The sequence below is a fragment of the Eurytemora carolleeae genome, unplaced genomic scaffold, assembly GCF_000591075.1.
Source record: "Eurytemora carolleeae unplaced genomic scaffold, Eaff_2.0 scaffold123, whole genome shotgun sequence".
Taxonomy (NCBI): domain Eukaryota; kingdom Metazoa; phylum Arthropoda; class Copepoda; order Calanoida; family Temoridae; genus Eurytemora; species Eurytemora carolleeae.
In genome coordinates this window covers 1-23,768 of record NW_019396038.1, presented here as the reverse complement: position 1 = coordinate 23,768, position 23,768 = coordinate 1, and the positions used below count along the sequence as shown (strand labels likewise).

The 23,768-nt window shown below is 30.9% G+C and overlaps 1 protein-coding gene across 1 annotated transcript in view; it reads right to left on the bottom strand.

Moving 5' to 3' along the window:
• Positions 1-21,675, bottom strand: part of LOC111699701 (allatostatin-A receptor) — a 35,632-nt gene extending 13,957 nt beyond the window's left edge. Inside the window, exons 1-7 of the mRNA XM_023470430.1 lie at positions 21,493-21,675; positions 20,860-20,930; positions 16,427-16,515; positions 11,271-11,365; positions 6,246-6,317; positions 2,822-2,863; positions 280-388 (exon numbers count right to left, since the gene is read on the bottom strand). Coding sequence (XP_023326198.1) covers positions 280-388; positions 2,822-2,863; positions 6,246-6,317; positions 11,271-11,365; positions 16,427-16,515; positions 20,860-20,930; positions 21,493-21,662 — 648 coding nt within the window. The 5' untranslated portion in view covers positions 21,663-21,675. The remainder of the gene's footprint in view (positions 1-279; positions 389-2,821; positions 2,864-6,245; positions 6,318-11,270; positions 11,366-16,426; positions 16,516-20,859; positions 20,931-21,492) is intronic.
• Positions 21,676-23,768: the final 2,093 nt, after the last annotated feature.

The following is a 23,768-nucleotide window of genomic DNA, read 5'->3' as shown; positions in this document are numbered from 1 at the left end:
TTTTTCTAGAAATTGATAAGTGGAACTAAACCTGAGAAGAATTGAAGTAAATAAACAATTCATTTAAAGATGAAAAACGACGATATCTTCCTCATACTACATAGATAACGCGCGGTTTAAGCTGTGAATCGGACATGTAAGTCTTTGATTGGAAATTAGCTACAAATTACTGTTGAGCACTAGTTAAACTATCCGTTTCTCAATCATGAATTAGGACCTCAGGTCATGTGGAGGGAGAAACATTGTTAAAATAAATCTTCTTTGATATTCATAAAATTCCTTTGGTCCAGACATAGAGTCCAGGCCGTGAGCTAGAATAGCCGGGCTAGCCAGTAGAGTCGTCAGCATCCAGATAAACATTATTACTAGCTTAGTGTTCCGAACAGTCCTTAAACATTATCATTGGGTTAAACATTATCACTAGTTTAGTGTTCCAAACAGTCCTAAACATTATCATTGAGATAAACATTATTACTAGCTTAGTGTTTCGAACAGTCCTAAACATTATCATTGGGATAAACATTATCACTAGCTTAGTGCTCCAAGCAGTCCTAAACATTATCATTGCAGATAAACATTATTACTAGCTTTGTGTTCCGAACAGTCCTAATCATTATCATTGGGATAAACATTATCACTAGCTTAGTGTTCCGAACAGTCCTAAACATTATCATTGGGATAAACATTATCACTAGTTTAGTGTTCCAAACAGTCCTGGGCATTATCATTGAGATAAACATTATCAATAGCTTAGTGCTACAAACAGTCCTAAACATTATCATAGGGAAAAACATTATAAGTAGCTTATTGCTCCAGATAAACATTATCTCTAGCTTAGTGCTCCAAGCAGTCCTAAACATTATCATTGCAGATAAACATTATCACTAGATTCCCCTAAAACTAACGCAGGATCAATAGATTTAGCACGGTTTTAGAAATCAAATAAAGAAAATAAAAATCGATAACATTCTATTTTTAAATATATTCTTATATGACCAATGTCTTATCTAATCATTACTATTTATGATCTCGTATTAGTTGTAAATGCTTGTTTACATCTCTGTATCTGCGCATTTTTTAAAACTTTTCCCTCGAAAGCCATTGAAAAGTGATTTCGGTAAAAAAAAGATTGTTAGAAGTTTTTTCTCTGAAAAAGTACATCCTTGTGCACTTTGTAAAATGAAAGGTTTAATGAATAAAAGGATTAATGAAGTGTATAACTCAATAGAATTACAATATATTCTACATAATGGAATTTACCCAGTTTTAGAGATGTGTATAGTTTTTGGGTTTATTTCAGTTTTTAAGAAAAAATTTCCTGAAAAATACTTGGAATTTTATTTGAAATGCCCCACTTTGAAAAGAAAATCCGCCAAAATTTGAAAATGATTTTAAATGGCTGACTTTTAGTTAATCAATTAAAAACTAAAATTATTTACAGGAAAGGATGTGTGATGTCGTAAAAATCCATTTTTTCAATCTTTTCTTCTATCTAATTGTGCAATTAATATATTTTGCAAATTGTGTATTATAACAAAAGATATTAACCAACAACGGATTCTATCTAATTTGTCCAATTTAAAATTTTGCATTAAATTATAAAAACAAACTAATGGGAGACAAGATAACGTAATTTTGAAAGACATCAAAGATTCTTGCGGAGCCTCAAAACGAACCAAAAAAACGACGCCCATCTCTTTTTTGTGACTTAAATATAACAGCATATATCTATATTATATATCTATTTATCGATCCGTTTGTCTTTCTATTTATCTAATTTTCTATCTATCTATCTATATAAAAACTGACTCTCCAGTGGGAGGCTGCGTGTTAACCCTATTAAGTAGCTTATTGCTCCAGATAAACATTATCTCTAGCTTAGTGCTCCAAGCAGTCCTAAACATTATCATTGCAGATAAACATTATCACTAGATTAGTGCTTCAAGCATTCCTAAACATTATCATTGAGATAAATATTATCATAGCTTAGTACTTCAAACAGTCCTAAACATTATCATTGGGATAAACATTATCATAGCTTAGTGCTACAAACAGTCCTAAACATTATCATTGCATATAAACATTATCATTAGATTAGTGCTCCAAACAGTCCTAAATATTATCATTGGTATACCCATTATCACTAATTCTAATATCATAATCATTGTAAAAAGGTCGAACAGAGAAAAATGCATCTAAACAAATTCTATGCATTAAATCTATGTACTGCAGTGGGAGGAGATTAAATCTATGTACTGCAGTGGGAGGAGATTAAATCTATGTACTGCAGTGGGAGGAGATTAAATCTATGTACTGCAGTGGGAGACGATTAAAACAATTATATTCGGGGAGGGGGGGGGGGGTTCGCTTTTATAAAATATAAGCTAATAATGCAAGTTTGTTTTACTGCTCAGTGCTTTTCCCGGCAAGTGGTAATTTTTGAACAGTTTATTTTTTGAAAAAATCTTTTTGAAAATGATAAGAACAGCTAACACTATAGAACGCTCAAGATTCTTCACTTTTTCAATTTCATACTGCGTAACCCAGAAACTGTGGTTGTATAACTGTATTTTAAACAAACACTTGTACAATGCATGACACTGGGCTGATGGGGGGAGGGTACAAACAAAAAGCATTAGTAAGTTTTCTATACAATTACCTTTTTCCCTTTTCTTTAAAACTGTTTTAGCGCTGTGACAGTGCATTTCTTTTGCATGAATATTTTTTTCAACTCAATTATTATTTTTCTTTGTGATTGTGTGATTTTTTTTCTTCATTTTGCAATGTTCTGAAAAATTTATAATTTTAATCTATTTTTTACCTGATCGTTTTAGAGAAAATTGGGAGAACAACAGCTAGAAACCTGAAGTAATAAATATATATTTATAAAACGGTTTTGTTTTATTTAATTGAAAATTTTATTTTTTTTCCGCATACTAAATAAGAATAAGTAATACATAAAAAACAATAAGAATATCATATTGTCCTAAATGCAATACGTATTCATATGCTTGCTTGTCTGTCTGGAAGGCTGAACCGATTGGGCCCAATTGTGTATGGCAACTTACATGATCACAGGGAATGTTTATGCACGGTCAAAGATTAACAATTTTGACAGGAGAAAATATCGACAATTTTGAATATTTTTGAAAATGCACCAGTTTAAATAGAAAAGTCCACGAACATTAGAGAATGATTCAAAATGTTCACATTTAGATTAACAGCTGACAACTAAAATTGCAAATGAAGAGTGATTTTAATAATAATTTATATGTTTCTTGGATTACACAGTTTTGAATTTAATTCAAAATTTACTAATTTATCATTTTTCAAAGTAAAACCATATTTCATTTAATATCTAAGTATCAAACTTTTTTCTTTCATCGACTATTGTCTCATGACAGATGAAAGATAAAATTAAGAAAATATTTGAAAATCCAAATATATTTGATACTCTAAATATACTTAAATTATATTTTTAAAATAAAATACAATAAATATTTTAACTAACGTAGGGAACCCAGTTTGCCTGGAAACTAAACTTTCGTTTTAAAAAATGAACACACTCATCTTTGAATTTGAACAAAGCCAAGAACATTTCCTTGGTTTAATTAATCTCCCAATCAGAATTTGAGGCAAATCGGTCATGGGGTTCATAATTTATGATCGGACATACAGACAAATAGAGATTACTTTTTTATTTATGTAGATAACAGGCTTAAATAATATTCTTTTTTTCTTTATTATATTATCTGAAAAATGCTTTGTTTCGTAAAATAGCAATTGAATGATGAAAACGCAGACTGTTTTGGTGTTTTACAATAAATAATCTTTTAATTTTAAACCCGTAGATAAAATAAGAGCTTGGATTAAAAAAACTTTCATATTTATATGTTTTTTATTCTATTTTATCTTTTTTCAAATTGTGAAAGCTTCTAAATATTCGATACAAAAACATTTCCCTGCTGTTATAAGAATATTAAAGAAAAACAATTCATAAATAAAGAGCTTTACAAGTTTCATGTTTTAAATGTAAAATGTACAGGCCAATCAAATGTATTTCACGTCATAAGTTTAGTAAGTTTTATCATGAAAAACATATATTTAATGAGTAGGATGATATTTAAATATGAAATATATATATAATGGGTAGGATTATATTTAAATATAAAATATTTCTATTTTTAAAAATGTTCAAATCCCAATACAATAAAAAAAACGAGAAAAAATTACTAATTTCAAAATGATAATTAAATTGATACCATCCCCAAGAGCCAAAACCCCCACCCCCCCCCCCCTTTTCAGAATAAATAATTCAGTGGGATCAATTGTTTCTGCATGCTAAATGTATAGAGATACCGGTCGGAATAATTAGCTAGCATTCAATTCAAGTTTATACAAAGTTGAGCCTTTGGTAGATTGTTTTACATAAAGGATAAGACTCTAAGGACGACATTAAACTCTTTCAATATCACGTAGCAGGGATAAGAAGTGAACTTTTCAAAACATCAAGTTTTTGTATTTTTATTTTGCTTAATTGTTGTTGTGTATTTTGGTTGAATATTTTATGTATACAAAACCTTGCGTTCGGCCAACCTTTAAAATCTAAAACTAGTTGAAATTTTGAAAATTTCCATTTTATTATATTTAGTTTTTGTATTGTTGATTTAATCAGTAGGACAACTGCAAACATAAAACTTTCACTTCAAACACGAACAAAAAAGTCAAACACTGTTTAATACTTCAAGCAGAACCATTTTATGCATGTTAAAAATAACACAACTCGGCATTTTGTTACGTTATCTTTAGTCTTTACCCAAGCTAAACCCCTGGGCCCATGCTACTGCAATTCACGTTTAAGATGAATAAGTTTTTCGGGTGATTCCTGCTCTACTAACAATTTTAGCTTTAAATTTTGCTTTTCAAGCCGCTACTTTTTCATTATGTTCCAAATCACAATAAACTCAAATTTTTGCGGATTTTTTTGTTGGAGTTTATGGATTTTAAAGATGTTTGAAGAATTTTTCCATTTTGAGAATCCATATATATATACCTTTTCTGAAATTCTCGGGTCATAATAGTTGGCAGAAAAAAATTGGCCCCAATCGTTTAAATATTGTCCGGAGCGAACTAGAGGGGGGCCCGGGCACACGGCCCCCCCTGAGCTCCTGGAGGGGGGGGCCCTTCAAAATTTTTACTAGTAAGTTAAAGTTTAAAAGGGTCTATTTGCAGTGTACAATTGCTATGTCTAATTTCATTGAACTAGTTTAAGTTCTAACTTAAGTTTCAAAGTCGTCTTCCTATTTCAAAGTTTTCTGCTTATCACTGTAAAAATTCATTATACACGTAAAAAAGGGAATTTATTAAAATATTCGTAAGCGCTCAAAAATGAATAGATAATCACCAACATTAATACCTCTTTGATTAGATTTATTTAAAAATGTTAAAAGTACTAACATTTTCCATATTGTTTATTATGAAAAATTCGTTTTAATTGGTAAACAGTTTAAATTTCTATTCAAACTATGAATTGGACAGCGACTTAAATGTTTATTTCTTAATCACCGATAAGATAATTATGCATAATCGATCTCAAAAAATGTTTCATTTTTGATTTGCTAATCTCTAATTGTGATAATAAATAAAAAATTGGAAATTTACTGCTTTTTGTTTAATTTTTTTGGGGAGTGGCCAGGGGGGCCAAAAAAGATTTTAAGCGCTCTGAGATATTGGTTTAGTCCGCCCCTGATCGACGTTTATTGAAAACAAACATAAATATATTATTGTGTTTTCGTAGCAAAAATAAATAATAAGTGAATAATAGACAATTCCAATTTAAACAGAAACCCATATTTTTATTTCTGTCAAGCAAAATGGAAATTAAAATTTGGGAAATTGATAAATTGGGAAACTGAGAGGGGGTCAATATTTCTTTGAATATAAAGGATACATATAAAGGATAATACTTCAGAGACGACTTTAAAGATGTCGTCAAATGGTTTTCTGCCTCTGAATACTCAATTATCATCCAGACCAATTTAAATTTTCTAATCATCTTAACTAACTACCTAACTTACTAACTACTAACTAACTAACTAACTAACTAACTAACTAGCTAACTAACTAACTAACTAACTAACTAACTAACTAACTAAATAATTAACTAACTAACCAACTAAATATCTAACTAACTAACTAAATAACCAACTAACTAACTAACTAACTAACTAACTGAATTAACTAACCTGTCAAAAGCCATGAAGACCAAGGTATAAATAGACACAAATGCTGTGACAATGATCAAGTATTGTACAATCCTAAAATAAGAAAGTTCTCAGTGGTGTTCAGAGTCTTTTATGTTTTTTATCATATATTTGTAATCATTTTTTGTAGTATATTTTATTACTATTTTTAGAATAATTTCGAATAAGGAATTGAGTCTTTGCCACAAACTCGAATTTTCTGATCCCTTTATCTTTGCAACCTAATGGTGTAAACTTTTGATATTTTAAACTTAGAGAATAAGATCTAACAAAAATTCATAGTTTGACATATCTAATATTTATACTACAGATATAGGGATTAAAAAATCAGTGTTTGTGACAAAAACTCAATTCCTTTGTTCATATTTTGTGCATGCTCCATAAAAATTTATAGGAAAAGGTTACTTTAATAAAAGATAGTTTTAAGCAGTATTTTTGCAGTTAATGTTTAGCATATTATTATAGTTTTTAAGACATACAGTGCATGGCATTTTTCTGGAGAATTATATTTATAAATGTTATATATGTCAAAACACGCTTCCAGGCACTGCACCATATTATCGAAGTGAGCGGCCAGTGCATTAAAGAGGGTCCCCCGCCCACTAATCTCATTTAGACCAAAATATTCCAAATGGAATTGGTTTCAGAAAGTCAGAAAAAGAAAGGTTTTACTGAAACAGTAAAAAACTTTTTCGGGATTTCCCCCCCCCCACCCCCTCCCTCTCTTGCGTTTATAGCAATAACAACATATTGAAAATTATTCACATACAAAAGAAGAGTTTGAAAAGTAAATGTTTTGTTGGAATAAACTGGTGGAAAAGTTAAAATAAACAAGTAAATATGAAACAATAATAAAACTAGAGACTGGAACTTTTGTTGCAATAAATAAAGCTAAGTTTCAACGGATCAAATTTGCCTCGTGATCTTCTTAATCTGTTTCATCTCGTTAGTCGGCTTTGCTTGGATTAGGATTTTTCAGTGCTCGAGTTCTACTGATCAAAATTCAGGTTTAAAAAAGCCCCAAACTTTCAACTTATGTATTCAAAAGTTTTGGATTTCGAGCCTTATCTCATTTAAAAGTTCCAATCACATGATAAAACTAAATAGTTTCGAATTTTATATTCCCTGTTTAGCATCCAGAACCACCTCTTGCATATATAAACAAAACAAAAAATGTAAATCTTAGACTTTGAATATTTTAAATTCTTTGAATTTTAAAGTTTTCACATTTTTCTTGATAAAAATGGTGGCTGTCAAAGTCATGTATGCAATATGCATGAATAGATATTTATGTTTTACAGCTACTTTGTCCAAAAATAAAATCGAGAGGGAGGAGAGGGGGAGGGGGTAATTGTTAGTTTAGTTTATTTACAAGCATATTGTATTTTAAAGTTCAGGCTTCGATTCTAACTTTAAACTGTTGCTTTTTTATCGATTTTTTCGTGAATTTTTAAAAAATCTAATTCATCCAAGCAAATTTTTTCATTTCTAATCATCCGAAAACCTTCCAGGGGTTCATTGAAGTTGCCATAAAAATGTAGGGCTCGATATGTTCAACAGTTTTAATAAGTTCAGTTAACATACAAAAATGATAGTTGATTGTAAGGTTGTTTTACATGCAGCCTTTGGTTGAAATATAAGTTGATTGTTCAGTTGATTTACGAGTAGTTGATTGATTGGTAGATTGATAATGTATTTTTGATTGAGATGCATCGGAAATTTTTAATTTGCAAAATTATTTATATATTTCCTTTATAGTGGAAAACTAAGAGAAGGACACTCGTAAAATGCTTTTAGAGAAAGATTTTTTTAGATTTTTCTTCAATTTTAACTTAGTTTATTCAAAAAATAGAATCTTCCATAAAGGAATTGAGTCTTTGCCACAAACTCAAATTTTCAAATGCCAATATCTTAGCAACCTGATTACGTAAACCTTTGATATTTCAAACTTAGAATGTTTTGTCTAAAAACATTCATAGTTTGAAATATCTAAGGTTTAAGACTTTGGGTTGCAAAGATATAGGGACTAGAAAATCAGAGATTGTGACTAAGACTCAATTCCTTTATTTAAAAAAATAATTCTGATGTAAAATATAGAATTTTGATAACTGACTTAAATTGAGACAAGTTCAAAATTAGCTGCATTTAATACAAAAAAAATAATAATTTAGTTCCAAAATTCGCCAAATTAACGTAATAACGAGACCCATAAGCAATGACGTAACCGTTATTTTTAGATAAATAACTTAACGTTCTTTCGTTCTTTAAAGAAATTAAGTCTTTTGATACAATGTCATCAAAAGTTTTTAACTTAATTTTCCCTAATTAACGGTTATTTTCACTCGTTAATAGAATTTTTTTGTTAATTTTTATAAACAGATTTGTATCCATTCCTATAATAAACCAGGAATATGATTAGTTTTACATTTACTAAACATTACTTCTAATTGATTAGAAATTAGACCTGTCAATCAAAACTATAATTATATTTCTATGTATTCTGGTATTTGTGGTCAATCATGCAGGAATCATAGATTAATATCATAGTGGTTCAGACAACTATGAAAGTTAAACATCAAGAGACCGGATCGACTCTAGTTCTAGCTTCTGATCACCGGATCGACTCTAGTTCTAGCTTCTGATCGTCGGATCGACTCTACTTCTAGCTTCTGATCGTCGGATCGACTCTAGTTCTAGCTTCTGATAACCGGATCGACTCTAGTTCTAGCTTCTGATCGCCGGATCGACTCTACCTCTAGCTTCTGATCGCCGGATCGACTCTAGTTCTAGCTTCTGATAACCGGATCGACTCTAGTTCTAGCTTCTGATCGCCGGATCGACTCTACCTCTAGCTTCTGATCGCCGGATCGACTCTAGTTCTAGCTTCTGATCGCCGGATCGACTCTAGTTCTAGCTTCTGATCGCCGGATCGACTCTAGTTCTAGCTTCTGATCGCCGGATCGACTCTAGTCCTAGCTTCTGATCGTCGGATCGACTCTATTTCTAGCTTCTGATCGCCTGCTTGATTTTCACATACGACACTCTTCACGGAATATCCAATATAAAATTAAATTAATCTGTAGATTAACAAAAAATCGAGATCAAGAATTGATAATTAGAAAATGTTTCAAACGCCTGGATCATTCCGTGTTCGGAAAAATAAACTAATTTTTATATTTTATATAAACGTACCATTAATTACATTTTTGCAAAAAATTAATAATTACATTTCTTCTTTGAACTTTCTCAATTGAGTTTTAGTATGTCTGTAAGTATGTACTTAAGGGTGTTACACATAATATTTAATTAAAGAAAAAGATCGTAATCCATGGGATAAACACCTTAGTCCATTAAATATGATATCTTTATGTAATAAATATAATTTGGGACACTCTGTGCTTCATTAAATTTTAAAATATTGCAAATGCAAATGAAAATGCCGATATTATTATATCATATCACATCAAAATTTCTATAATCTTTCTTTTTAATGCATCATCACGTGAGAGTAAGATTGAAATCTTATATTTTTCGATCATAACTCCAAATATTGAAGAACTATATATTGAGAAGAAAAAAAATGTTTTAAATTTCTGATATTCAACCAAATAATATGTACTTTAGTACGTAGACCTAAAACTAGAAGAGGTACAATGTCACAAAGTTGAACAAGAAATATCGCATTAATTAAACCTTCAACTTCTTTCTTGTTTGCAGTGACACAGAATTACATGTTTAGAATTGAAAAATAATATTTATGCATAAAAATTCCTAAAATATGGAAGAGGATAAGATCTGAGGAAAAATGTTAAAAGGAAGAAAAATCTGTATAATAAGAGTAGAGAATGAGAATATAATCCATGGAATAATGAGCCTTAATCCTAAAAAATCAGGGTTGGCCTGATTCTTAAGGGAAGAGGCTTCCCCCTCCCTCAACTCCTGGAAAAAACAATTTTTCAAAAATCCTTGAAATTGACTCCAAAGGTTGAAGAAAACTAGCAAGTAGTAGAGATGAAAATGTAAAAATCATTGTCTTATAACATTTGCACTATTTACTTTTCAAAGGCATCTTCACAAGGAATTTTTTAGAATCGTAGCTCATTCACATTAGAAGTTTTCGGAACTATGAACTGAACACAAAACTTCTAATCACTATACTACATATATGAGAGATAGGATTGATAATATTAACCAATAAGAGATAGGATTGATAATATCAACCAATTAGAGATAGGGTTGATAATATTAACCAATAAGAGATAGGATTGATAATATTAATCAATGAGAGGTAGGATTGATAATTTCAACCAATAAGAGATAGGATTGATAATATTAACCAATAAGAGATATGATTGATAATAGTAACCATTAAGAGATAGGATTGATAATATTAACCAATGAGAGATAGGATTGATAATTTCAACCAAGGAGAGATATGATTGATAATCACGCACCTCTGACCCTTAAGTAAAAGTAAATTCAACCTAAAGTCTAACCGTGTCAACCTTGTTGCACCGGCTAGTCCTATTGAGTGTCTGCTTTATTTACCCAATGCCCGGGCATTACAGTACAAACTGGGACCGGAAAGGTTGACCCGGTTCGGAAATTCAAATGTACTACGGCTGCCCATGTAATATAAACCAATATGAGATTGGATTCATAATATCAACAAATAAGAGATAAGATTGATAATATCCACCAATGAGATATGGAATTGATAATTTCAACCAATGAGAGATAGGGTTGATAATATCAACCAATATAAGATGGGATGTACAATATCAACAAATAAGATATAAGAATGATAATATCATCAATGAGGTATGGAATTGAAAATTTCAAATAATAAGAGATAGGATTAATAAGTTCAGCCAATGAGAGAAAGGATTGATAATATCAACCTATGAGAGATATGATTAATAATATCAACCAATGGGAGACAAGATTGAAAATACCAACCAATGTGAGATAAGATTTAAAATATCAACCAATAAGAGACGAGTATACCTGCACCATGCATCCCCAAAGGGCCAGACTGAGGCAAAGTAGTAATCAGCTGCTGTAAACGGAACACAGAACACAATAAACAAGATGTCTGCCACCTACAAAATAAATAGAATAAAATGCATAACATTAATTTTTTACTCATCACATCACATTTCTGATATTGCAAGTATACAATATAGAGCCATGGTGGGCAGCCATTATGTCGTATGGTGGTCAGCCATTATGTCGTATGGTGGGCAGCCATTATGTCGTATGGTGGGCAGCCATTATGTCGTCTGGCTTTTTTGATACAATTTTAAAGTTTGATATTAAAAAGATACTTTTGGAAAGATTTGTCAGATATACCAGCCATACATTCACTAGCTGTCAGATATACCAGCCATACATTCACTAGCTGTCAGATATACCAGCCATACATTCACTAGCTGTCAGATATACCAGCCATACATTCACTAGCTGTGGCTACCTAATGTTAAAGTCTGTTTCTATGAAACGTTCCATAATCTGAAAGCTTTAAATCTAGAACCATTCCCGGATTGTCTATTTTTGTACAATACAGGTTTTTTTGTTCGAATACATGGGAGTTGAATGTATGCTTAACTAGACTTATTATGTGCCTCTCGCGCCCCCTTTCCTACAAGCAATTTAGCTTAAATTTGCCATTTTAGATCGTTTCTGCGTTTTATTGGAAATGAATTTTTGCCACAAACTCTGATTATCTAGTAACGTATCTTTTAAACCAAATGTAGCAGACCTTAAATATTTCAGACAATGAATCGTGTTAGATAGAATAATTTGAAACATTTGAATTTGCGGCAAAGGCTCAATTCCATTGTTATATGAAAATTCGCATTTTTCAGTTCTGGCCTAATTTTTACGGAAAAGTTGTTTTTTAATGGCTCCTCAGTTTTCAAAAGAACAACGTATATATATATTTATAACTATAAAATATACCAAGAAGAAAATAAACTAGACAACTGAAAATTTCGAATTTTCTTATTACAATTCTGCAAACTTGCTGTGATTCTGTGATTCAATCTTTTTAAAATTCTAGAATTTGATAGAAATACACACATTCTTGCTTTTCTGAAATTAGGATTTTGAGAGAAATTTTTTTTGACCATTGAGTACAAAAAATTGATTGAAAAAATACTATACAGGAGAGTCGCACATAAAAAGGTACAATTTTGAAACAGACGCCGCTAATCACACCTTTTTTTACTCACCCTGTTTATATCTTTAATTGTAACATGAATACATTTATAACATATATGTGAGGTATAAACAGAATGAAAGAAAATAGGCTGAAGTCGGAAAGTGATTAATTGAATTACCTTAGTCTTATTTCTTTTACACTGCATCATTGGATTAGATACCTGATACATGATACATGATACAGGATACAAGTATATATGATACAGGACACAGAACACATGATACATAATACATTATACATGATACATGATACATGACACATGATAGATGACACATGATACATGATACATGATACATGATACATGATATATGATACATCATGATACAGAACACATGATACATGATACATGATACATGATACATTATACATGATACATGATACATTATACTTGACACATGATACATGACACATGATACATGATACATAATACATGATACATGAAACATGATCCTCAAAGTACTTTATCTGGATACAGAATACAGGGAAAATAGTTTGTTTAACACCCCTTCTGTCCTGTTGCACGATATATAATTTATCTTTTAACATTATTGCGTGACCGGGGTTCATATTCATAAATCCAATATCCAGTCACAGATGAAAAGTTAATCACATGATTAAATGTTTCAGCCAAAACTATTTTTTAGAACATTTTTTAACGCAAAGGGACCTGAGCACTTGCATCCAACTCTAATTTGCTATTCCTCAAATCTTTCCAACCTGATGACGTAAACCATTAATATTTCAAACTATTAAAGAAATTGAGCATTTGCCACAAACTGTGATTTTCTAACTCATATCTTTGCCACCCAAAGTCGTGGACTTTTGTTATTTAAAACTATGAAATTTGTTAAGTCCAATTATTTAAGTTTAAAATATCAAACGCTTAAACCTTAAGGTTGCTAATATATAGGGATTCAAAAATTTGAGTTTGTGGCAAAAATTCCATTCTTTGTGTGTTATGTTAGAAACTTAGAATAACATTGCAAGCTCAATGGATAACACCATTCAGTTGCGGAGATATAGGAAAAAATTGTAAAATTATATTTTCCTTCTAGATGATATTAAAAAAGTGAACTTTAATGCTGCTACATGCAGCTTTACTTTTAAAATTCTTAAGATATTTCTCTGCAATAAAAAAGTTGTTTTCCTCAGTAACTGAAAAATATTCAAAGAATTTTAATAAAATATGATTTTGCACAACTTTAGGTCCCAGGAGAGGGGAAATTTGCAAAATAGTTTTAAACCTCGATCGAAATAAAATACAACATGAGATTTTTTTTTGTTTCCAACCAGTCAGGAATTTCAATAAAAGTTCATTCATTTGTAAATATCAAGATGTGTATGCTGAACCGGAAATTGAAAAATAACCCGAGTTTCCTCTTTGGAGTCTGTACATTTGCGTAGATAGTAGAATTTAACTTAAAAAATCAGAAAAAACAAGAAAATGTAAAGCATCCTCATTGAATAATATTAAGCTTCTTTTTAAAAGCTTCACTTTGTTTACTTGTAAGCTTGTGATTTACAAAAATCTGGTTAGAAATCAAAAAGTTTAAATAAGATTAGTCTTCGCTGTATTGATATAAACGCCGACCTGTTGTAAATCACATTAAATGTGTAATAACTCTATACTTAGTATAATCAAACGTACATTGATGAATATGGAAGGCAGTTGGGACCTTTATTGTGCAGTTGGAACCTTTATTGTGCAGTTGGAACCTTTATTGTGCAGTTGGAACCTTTATTGTGCAGTTGGAACCTTTATTGTACAGTTGGGACCTTTATTGTGGAGTTGGGACCTTTATTGTGCAGTTGGAACCTTTATTGTGCAGTTGGGACCTTTATTGTGCAGTTGGGACCTTTATTGTGCAGTTGGGACCTTTATTGTGCAGTTGGAACCTTTATTGTGCAGTTGGAACCTTTATTGTTGCAAATCATCTTTCTTGTCATAACCTAAGGGCGTCAAAGATTTTCAGAAAATAAAATCTTTTTAAATCCTCTACATTAAATCTTTTTAAATCCTCTACATTAAATCTTTTTAAATTCTCTACATTACAAAAGCATTTCATTTAAAACTGTGGAACTGTAAAACTTAGGCCTTTTCATACTAAGTTGTAATTCTTTTTGAAACCGGGTCATTAGGAAAAAATTGAAGAAAAAAATTAGTTCAGGTATTTCTGAAAATCAAAAGAAATTGAAAATCATGAAGAAATCATATGGAAAACTTTTTTTAAACACCCAACAGGGCCAAGCCAAAAAGAAAAGCATTAATTACAAAGTTTTCCGTGATTGTATTAGCACCAATTAGCAACTAGTGAAAACTAAGAAAAAAAAGAAATTAAAGAAAAAGAAAATGAAATGTTTGTTTTTACAATTGGACTTTTTACGATACACATTTGACAGAGAACACAGGATCTACAGCAGACATTTTAACAAATAATTTTCATCCTAAATTCAATGGGGGAATTTTGCGGATTTTGTCTAATCTAATTCTTTTGAATTTCCAAGTTTAATTTATTTACAAACACTTTAAAACTTTTCCATTTCTATTATATTCTCTGTGAAAGAATTGTTCCAATATTCGAAGAAACAAATATTTTTTTTTTAAAAAGGGTGGGCTCAAGGCCCAGGAGAGAGGGGTGTATTCAGGGCCCAGAAGTGGGAGGCTAAGAGCCCCGAAGAGATGGGTGTGCTCAGGGCCCAGGGGAAGAGTTGGGCTCAGGGCCAAGGAGAGATGGGTGTGCTCAGGGCCCAGGGGAAGAGGTGGGCTCAGGGCCAAGGAGAGATGGGTGTGCTCAGGGCCTAGGAGAGATGGGTGAACTCAGGGCCCAGGAGAGATGGGTGTGCTCAGGGCCCAGGAGAGATGGGTGTGCTCAGGGCCCAGGAGAGATGGGTGTGCTCAGGGCCCAGGAAAGATGGGTGTGCTCAGGGCCCAGGAGAGTTGGTGTGCTCAGGGCCAAGGGGGCGGGGTGGGCTAAGGGCCCCGGAGAGATGGTTAAGCTCAGGGCCCAAGGGGAGAGTTGGGCTCAGGGCGCAGGAGATATGGGTGTGCTCAGGACCCAGAGGCAGGGGGGGCAGGCTTAGGACCCAGGAGATATGGGTGTGCTGAGGGCCTAGGGCCAGGGGGAAGGGTAGGGCTTAGGGCCCAGAAGAGAGTGGTGGACTTAGGGCCAAGGGGGAAGGAAGAAGGGATAGGAAAAAAATGTGAGTCTTTTGTTGGTGCAAAGAAAGAATAAACCATGAGGCTGAGATGAATTCTTTTCAAAATACAAAAACAATCTCAAAATAAATTATCAAGATAAAAGAAAATTTCCATTTTTTATTAAATCATATTTTCTCAGAGAAAAAAACACAATGCACTTAAAAGGATTCGGCTTTTATAAATTTAAACAAAAATAGTTGGATTATGGTTTCAGAACATAGTTTCAGAAAATTGTGATGATTTTTTGCATTTTTTGGTTACATTTATTAAAATATTAGTTTGGAGTTTCTAAATTCAGAATTAGTCACAATTATTTCGTGCAAAGAACAATTGCATGAAATAGCTGCCAAACTATGATAATAAAATGTCTCACTTGAATAAGTTTTTAAACTGAAATATTATTCAACAGCATTTCATTTCCATTATTTAATTTAGCTCAGAGGTAGTAAAAGTTTTACACCAGGTTGCGAAATAATGGAAAAAAATCCACACTTCGTACGTTGTGGAAAGAAAATATGGCAAAAGATATAAAGATAGATATATTGATTGATTGATTGATTGATTGATTTATTGATAGATAGAAAGATAGATAGATAGATAGATAGATAGATAGATAGATAGATAGATAGATAGATAGATAGATAGATAGATAGATAGATAAATAGATAGATAGATAGATAGATAGATAGATAGATAGATAGATAGATAGATAGATAGATAGATAGATAAATAGATACTAACCGCCAGGTTGAAGATAAGGAGATTGGTTGTGTTTCTCATGTTCTTGTTGATGATGACCACCAGCACTACCAGTAGGTTACCCACAAACCCTGGACCCAGGTTACAACCATTTTTACTCTTTTTTGTTCAAACAGACTTTGTACCCTTCTTTTTTTTAAGTGAATGGCCTCTCCGCTTCACAACCCAGAATCATTTGAATTTTTGGCTGATCATCGCATGAGATATATATAGTAGAGCAGGAGATATACTAGTTATTTACAATATTTTTTCACAGTAAATATATAGTAGAGCTGGACAGCAGGAGATATATTTGTTATTTACAATATTGTTTCTCTTTTAATATATAGTGGAACTAGACAGCAGGAGATATATTTGTTATTTATAATATTGTTTCTCTGTAAATATATAGTAGAGCTGGACAGCAGGAGATATACTAGTTATTTACAATATTGTTTCTCAGTAAATATATAGTAGAGCTGGACAGCAGGAGATATATTTGTTATTTACAATATTGTTTCTCTGTAAATATATAGTAGAGCTAGACAGCAGGAGATATATTTGTTATTTACAATATTATGTCTCTGTAAATATATAGTAGAGCTAGACAACAACACATTTGATAACATAAAAGCGGTAAAATAGTTCTTATCATTTCTCCCATAAAACGTGGATTAACTCACTCGTGTATGCCGAGTTCTTTAGCGCCTGATCCAATCAGGGTTCATCCATGTGTTTGTTGTCTTTTCTGAACCAATAGAAATAGAAGGGTAAAAGCTAACTTTCTATCTATCTCATTATCCAATTAGAGATATGAATCCTACAATCGGCGTTATTAGTAAATGGAAATATTTACTTATACAGAAACTATAGTGAACAATTATAGGTTACCTTTGTAAATCGTATGTGCCCCTCAAAAAATGGGGCCGGTTTGGAAGTGAAAAAATATAAATAACGAACTAAGATTAAATCGTTATGCTAAGTTAACACCTACTATGATATATGTATTATACACTTGATATATCAGACAAATACTAATATCTATCGAAAATATGCAAATGCATAGACATATTATTTTCTTCAATATATTTGGTTTGTCTGTAGGTTTGTTTTATCTATATGATAAAGCTATATATATAAATATATGTATGTATATACATATGAAGAATGCCTAGCATGAAACAAAATGTCGATACAATAAAACTGCGCAATTAATTGGTGTAGCTATGGTTTTCGCGGATTTTTTTTTGAGAAATTTTTTTTCAAAAATTTCACATCGTTTTAACATTTTTTCGATTAATTCATTTTCGCGAAATTTGGCGAAAAAATGCGAAATGAGAACCCACATTTTTACAATTTTTCGTGAAAGTTTTTGTTCGCTGGACAGTCTAATTATAAACGATCATAATTTTTTAAATTACATGACAAAATTTCAAAATCTTTTTAGTCCGCCGATGAAAAAAGGACATTTTTTGTTTCAATCCTGGTGGCATGGAAATAAACATTTAAAACCAAAAATTGAAAAGCGCCCTATAAGTCTAGTTCAATATATAAGAATAGCTTGCATAAAAACAATTTTTTAAATATATAAACATAAAAAACCAGCATTGAAATTCATATTCTGAGCATTTTTTCTTTTTTTCTTAAAAAAATTATTTTTGCCTTTTTTACACTTTTAACTGCACCTTTGAGAAAAAATTTATGATTCAAATAAAATAAAATTTTCTAAAAATCTATTCAAATACAATCGGAAAAGTTAAATGTTTAAATTAAAGTAAAGTGTGTACTCTCTAAATTTTAAAGAAAGAAAGAAAGAAGAAAAAGTTTCCAGATATTTCTGTGTACTGCAGTTTTTCGCTTTTTTCTGTAATGTAAGAAAATACTCAAGTATTAGGGCTCGTTTTCGATGACGAACATAAGTTTTGGGAGCAAGCGAATTTGTGAACGAAATTGACGTTCAGGAAAATAACGAACAGATTGATCGTTCAAGGAATCGAAAAAATGGTTTGCAATTTTAAAATCGTGTGCTTCATAATTCTTTTAGAAATATCAAAATTTGAATGAACGGTTTTTTTGTTATTAATGTAAAAAGACAGCTAATGCCGATAATTATCATTTATCGGATTTTTTACACTTAAAAATACAATATTGATATTCGTTTCAGAGAACTATATCAGACATAATGTTTGTCCAACTCTGTAATTATCTTTTTTTTTGTAATAAAAAAGGCCCATATATACAGGGTTACCCACAAAGGTTAGCACTTAAATGAATTTTAATTAGAAATTGATACTAAACGTTTGTTAAAGCAAGAAACATGTGCATTGTGCACGGTTGCGGTGCGTCTCCGGTAGCGTCCAATCAGGTCTCAGACACGCGCATGGTGTCTATTTAGAACTAATAGAAACTGCAAACAAACACATTTCCTATTTTAATATCTTTCTATTTAAAAGAACTGAGTTTATGTCACACAATCAAGATGTTTTGTCTTGATATCTTTGCAACCTGATGGTGTAAATCTTTGACATTTCAAACTTAAACCATTAGATCCTACGGAGTTCATAGTTTAAAATATCAAATGTCTCCGTTATCTATATTGAAACCAGGTTGAGCTCTGAAGACTCAACCTTGGTGGTGATGTATATATCCAGTCATATTGCTTTTTGTACGCTAATAGGGTTTCTATGTTTTATGATAAGTTGATTAGGAACTTTGATCTAATAGATAAAGCAGAAATAGACATGAACATGAAAATCTAATTTCAGAGTATGGACTTATTAAATAAGATATTTCTAATATTGGTGATCCGGCCGTACAAAGGGTGGGGGGGCTGTTCCATAAAATCATTTTTTTTTATTATTATATTAAATGTATTTTATCATATAAGAAGTTTGATGTCAAGTCATGCATGAAGTTAAAAAGTTAAATTTTCTTAAATGAAAGATAATTTATCAGTCTTCGGATGACAGTTGAGTAGACGGCGATTAATCTTAAAAATTATATTTTACAAAACATTTTTTTTGGAGGCAAATAAAATTGGTTTTTATGTCCATTAAAAACACATCAGAATATAGTTTTTTTAACTCAGTTCTCATCATGAAATAAAGGTGTAAACATTTAAATAAGAATATTGTGACAAAACCTGCATCCTCCTCTAGTCCGCCCTGGCTTCCCTTGACTCTTAAATTCCCCACTGTTTAACGTCCATTAGACCTTTAATCTTTCAAGACCAAATAGTCAAAGTTTGAAATCCTAGGCTTTTAGGGCGCTTCGCACCCATCCTCTATTTAAACTTTTATTTGTGGCTCTATCTGTGAGCATCTTCTCTTTGTACAGTATTAAACAATAACAAATAAAGTTTACAGATTTTATAAATTTCACAAAAAAAAGCTTTTGGATAAAACCTTTTGTAATTCTGAGCATCCATACACCTTCCCTGGGGTCTTGCGAGGTCCGACGGTTCAGTCGTTTTGACGTTTATTGGATACAAACAGACAAACAAACAGACAAAGCAGACACGCAATGTATATAGCATATACATAGATTTAAAATACACATATTGCAAATATATAGAGATGAGAGAGAGTTAGAGGCATATTAAACAGTTTTTTAACAAATCAAATAATTTTAAACAAATCTATTTCTAGGTATAATTGGCAAAACCCCAGCTGCCAAAGTTCGAAGAGAATCGAACAAAAGAAAGATCTCAGAGAAAACTAAAATTCTGTGAAAATATATTTTTGATTTTAATTAGGTTTCAAAATTGAAAATTTTTAAAAGAAATGGAAGAAATTTTGGAAAAATATAATTTAATAAAATTATGCATTTTCATTTTATTTTTTGTACGTCGTATACAACGATTGCAAAAATTATTCTGGAAACTTATTTTTATGAGTTTTGCAACGTAAGGGACTTTATTTAAAAAGGTAGAGACGTCTTGAGACAAAGTAAACAGTAATTTTCGGTTTTATGTTGTGATGAAAATGTAGTAAATTGTCAAAGAAAAATGTTAAAAGATGACGGTATCGTTCTTGTTGTAAACCAATGACATAAAATCAAATATTTTATCGTAATTTAGATTAAAGTTTGATCAACAGATTCGATCATTGCATTTTGCACTGATAATATTTTATTTGCACTGCTGATATCTTTGTTGTAGAACTTTTTTGATTCCATCAGATTTTATTGACATTTTGGGTTTGGAATAGACTATAAAAATAACAATGGAATATGAGCAGTAACAAGTTACTTTTGAAAATTAACAAATTCAATTTTCTAATCTCGTATACATCTTTGATAATCTGATCTAAGAAAATGCAGTGTGCAAAATCCCTAAGATTAACCACATCAATTTTCAAAGGTATATGGATTAAAAATTTTAATTTGTTAAAATTATGAAGAAAAGAACGTTTATTTTAATGAATAAAGATGGTTGCCTATGAATATAACAAGTACGAAGAGCGGTATCACCACGTAGGGAACAAACTTGGCCAGAATTCCATAAATCCTAAACAAATTCTAATCAATTTCACAGTTCTACCGGGTTTTCGGAAAAATCTCTGAACCCGCGCGCGGTAAAAGTCGTCTTCAAGAGAAACAAGTTGGAATGCACTGCATAATTTTCAAATTTGACAAGGAACACACAGCTAATTTACAATTTTTTAGCAATTGAAAACAAACTCAGAGTATTTGAAAATGATTCTTTTTTCTGGAGGAAATTCAGGCAAGTTGTTTAAAAAGCAAAAACCTATAAAAATACCAAAACAAATTAAGTGGGCAACTTCTAACAATTAAATAGCTTAAGAAAAGATAAAATCATAAAAGAAGAAAATATTAAAAAAATTTTAGAAAGTATTTTTTAATGGAATCCTATACATTACATAAAAGCGTTAATGAGGAATATTTGTTTTAAAAAAAATAAGTAAAAAATCAAAATTGAGTAAACAAAAGATTCAGAACAAAAAATTGTAAAACTTAACTTTTTTAATCATACCAAAAACATGATAATTTTTTGTTGTTTTAATTTTAAGAATTATCAAACACAAATTGTACAACTAGAAATGGCCTACCTTTCTTTATCAGGATCCGGTCCCATGAAGTTGATTGTTTGGTTGCCACCCTCCATCACAAATTCATTGGATCTGTCCATTAAATTTCGGTCCGAATCGTCCATGAAGGGTTGGTCCGAACCGTCCATGAAGGGTTGGTCCAAACCGTCCATGAAGTTTTCGTCCTCCATGCTGTATGGAAGATTGTCTGAAATTTCAAATTTTTAATAATGAAAATTGTTCCTGACATCAGAGTAATCAAAAGTGTTGAAAACTCTTTCATAAAATAACTTGAAATCTACAAATACATACCAAAATATTTATAGTCAATACCATAAATATATGTTTTTTGGATCGCGCATTAATGGTTTGGTTTAATCTGTTTAGCACTTTATAGTGAGCTTGTAGTTCCTAAATTACTATTAAGAATTGTATATTTGTATAATAAACTGTATCTACAAATCTTAATGTTTGCTGTATTATAAGCAAGCTTTGCACTATTTGGGTAATATCTTTATGTTATAATAAAGTGTTAATATTATCAACAATTTCTATCAAAATGATGTACTCTATATATATATATTATATATACTTTATTCGCTAAAAGTTTCAAATAAAAATTGATTGAATAATATAAATATATATATATACATATATATGTATATAAATTCTAACTAAAGGGATTGTTCCCAATTAAGTTACCCTTTTTTCCAAAATTTAAACAATTAGCAAAAATGATAAAATTAAAAGAAATCAAGGGGACAAAATATAAACCACCATAAATAGATCTAACTTAAGTAAAAAGAATTGTAGAGTACTGCACGTTCATAGGTTCTTTTTAAGACCAATACATTTTCAGGAATATTATTTTGAGTCACCTACCGACCATTCTTTACAAAAAAAAAACTTTAAAAGACATTTAGGATGTTAGTTTTCTAAGAGATATGAGCAATATTGATCAAAAAACTAGAATAAAATAAAGAAAGGTCACAGCTTTACAACCGCCGTTTTCTCGCACGTGGTCGTGGAGGAAAATAAATTTTTGAAATAAAAGTCCCTGCAGCTATATACTAAACTTGTTTCAATTTTTGCCAAATCATTTAATCAGCTATTTAAAGACTATATTTAAAGGGAGTGTTCGCAAAAAATTACAGGGGGTATAGGTTTACGGCGAAAAATAATCACTTTTGATCGCTATTAACCGTACTTCTATCTGTTACATCTATAAGAAGAAAACAACTTATACTAAAGAACGTAGCGTCCATACGAATTCAGAAAGTTGCAAATACGACTTGGATCGTAAATAAATCAATTTAATTTTAAACAAATCATTTGAATATTACAAAACAATAGTCATTGATTATTTTTCAACGCATTCGTATATATATAGCTAATATTTAGTATTCTTTTCGTATATAATGCAACTTAAAATGCCGAAATAGTTGGCCGCCTGATGTCTCTGCTCTCGATGCTTTGAATGATTACAAGTGGCAGAAACACCTAGCGGAAAAAGTCGTTTTAAGTGGACTGTATATAAAACAAATAACAAATAGTATGAAATATTAACTATACTTACTTACTATATACGAATGCGTAGAAAAATAATCGATGACTTTAGGTTGTAATATCTGACTGATTTGTTTGAAATTAAATTGATTATTTTACGATACGAGTCGTATATTGCAACTTTCTGAATTTGTATGGACGCTTTAACAATTTTCTCCTTATAGAAGCAACAGATAAAAGTAAAATTAGTAGCGTTTAAAAGCGATTATTTTTCGCCGTAAGCCTACCCTCTTTCATTTTTCGCGAACACTCCCTTTAAGACAGAAGACTTAATTTAAACTTGGGATCGTAACATTTTGTAAGTTCCAGGTCGTCTTTACAGTCTCATCCTTTGTGGGTAGTCTTGTATGATAAAAAAAATTCGAATAAACTTGTTTAGGCTAAGAATAATTTCAAATTATAATTATAATTTTAATTGAATGACATACGTGTATAATTTAAAAATAATATCTATTCCCCAAAATGTCAACAAAAATGCAGACACAGGTCCTATCTTTATAGATATATTAATCAAATATTTGGTTCCATGTTGACTGAAAGAATCCAATAAACTGAATAAGCTAAAATTTGTTTACAAAACAGAACATGTGTCATTAAATATATGTCATTATTGTATATTAATATTATAGTACATTATATATATGTCATTATTGTATATTAATATTATATTACATTATATATATGTCATTATTGTATATTAATATTATAGTACATTAGATATATGTCATTAT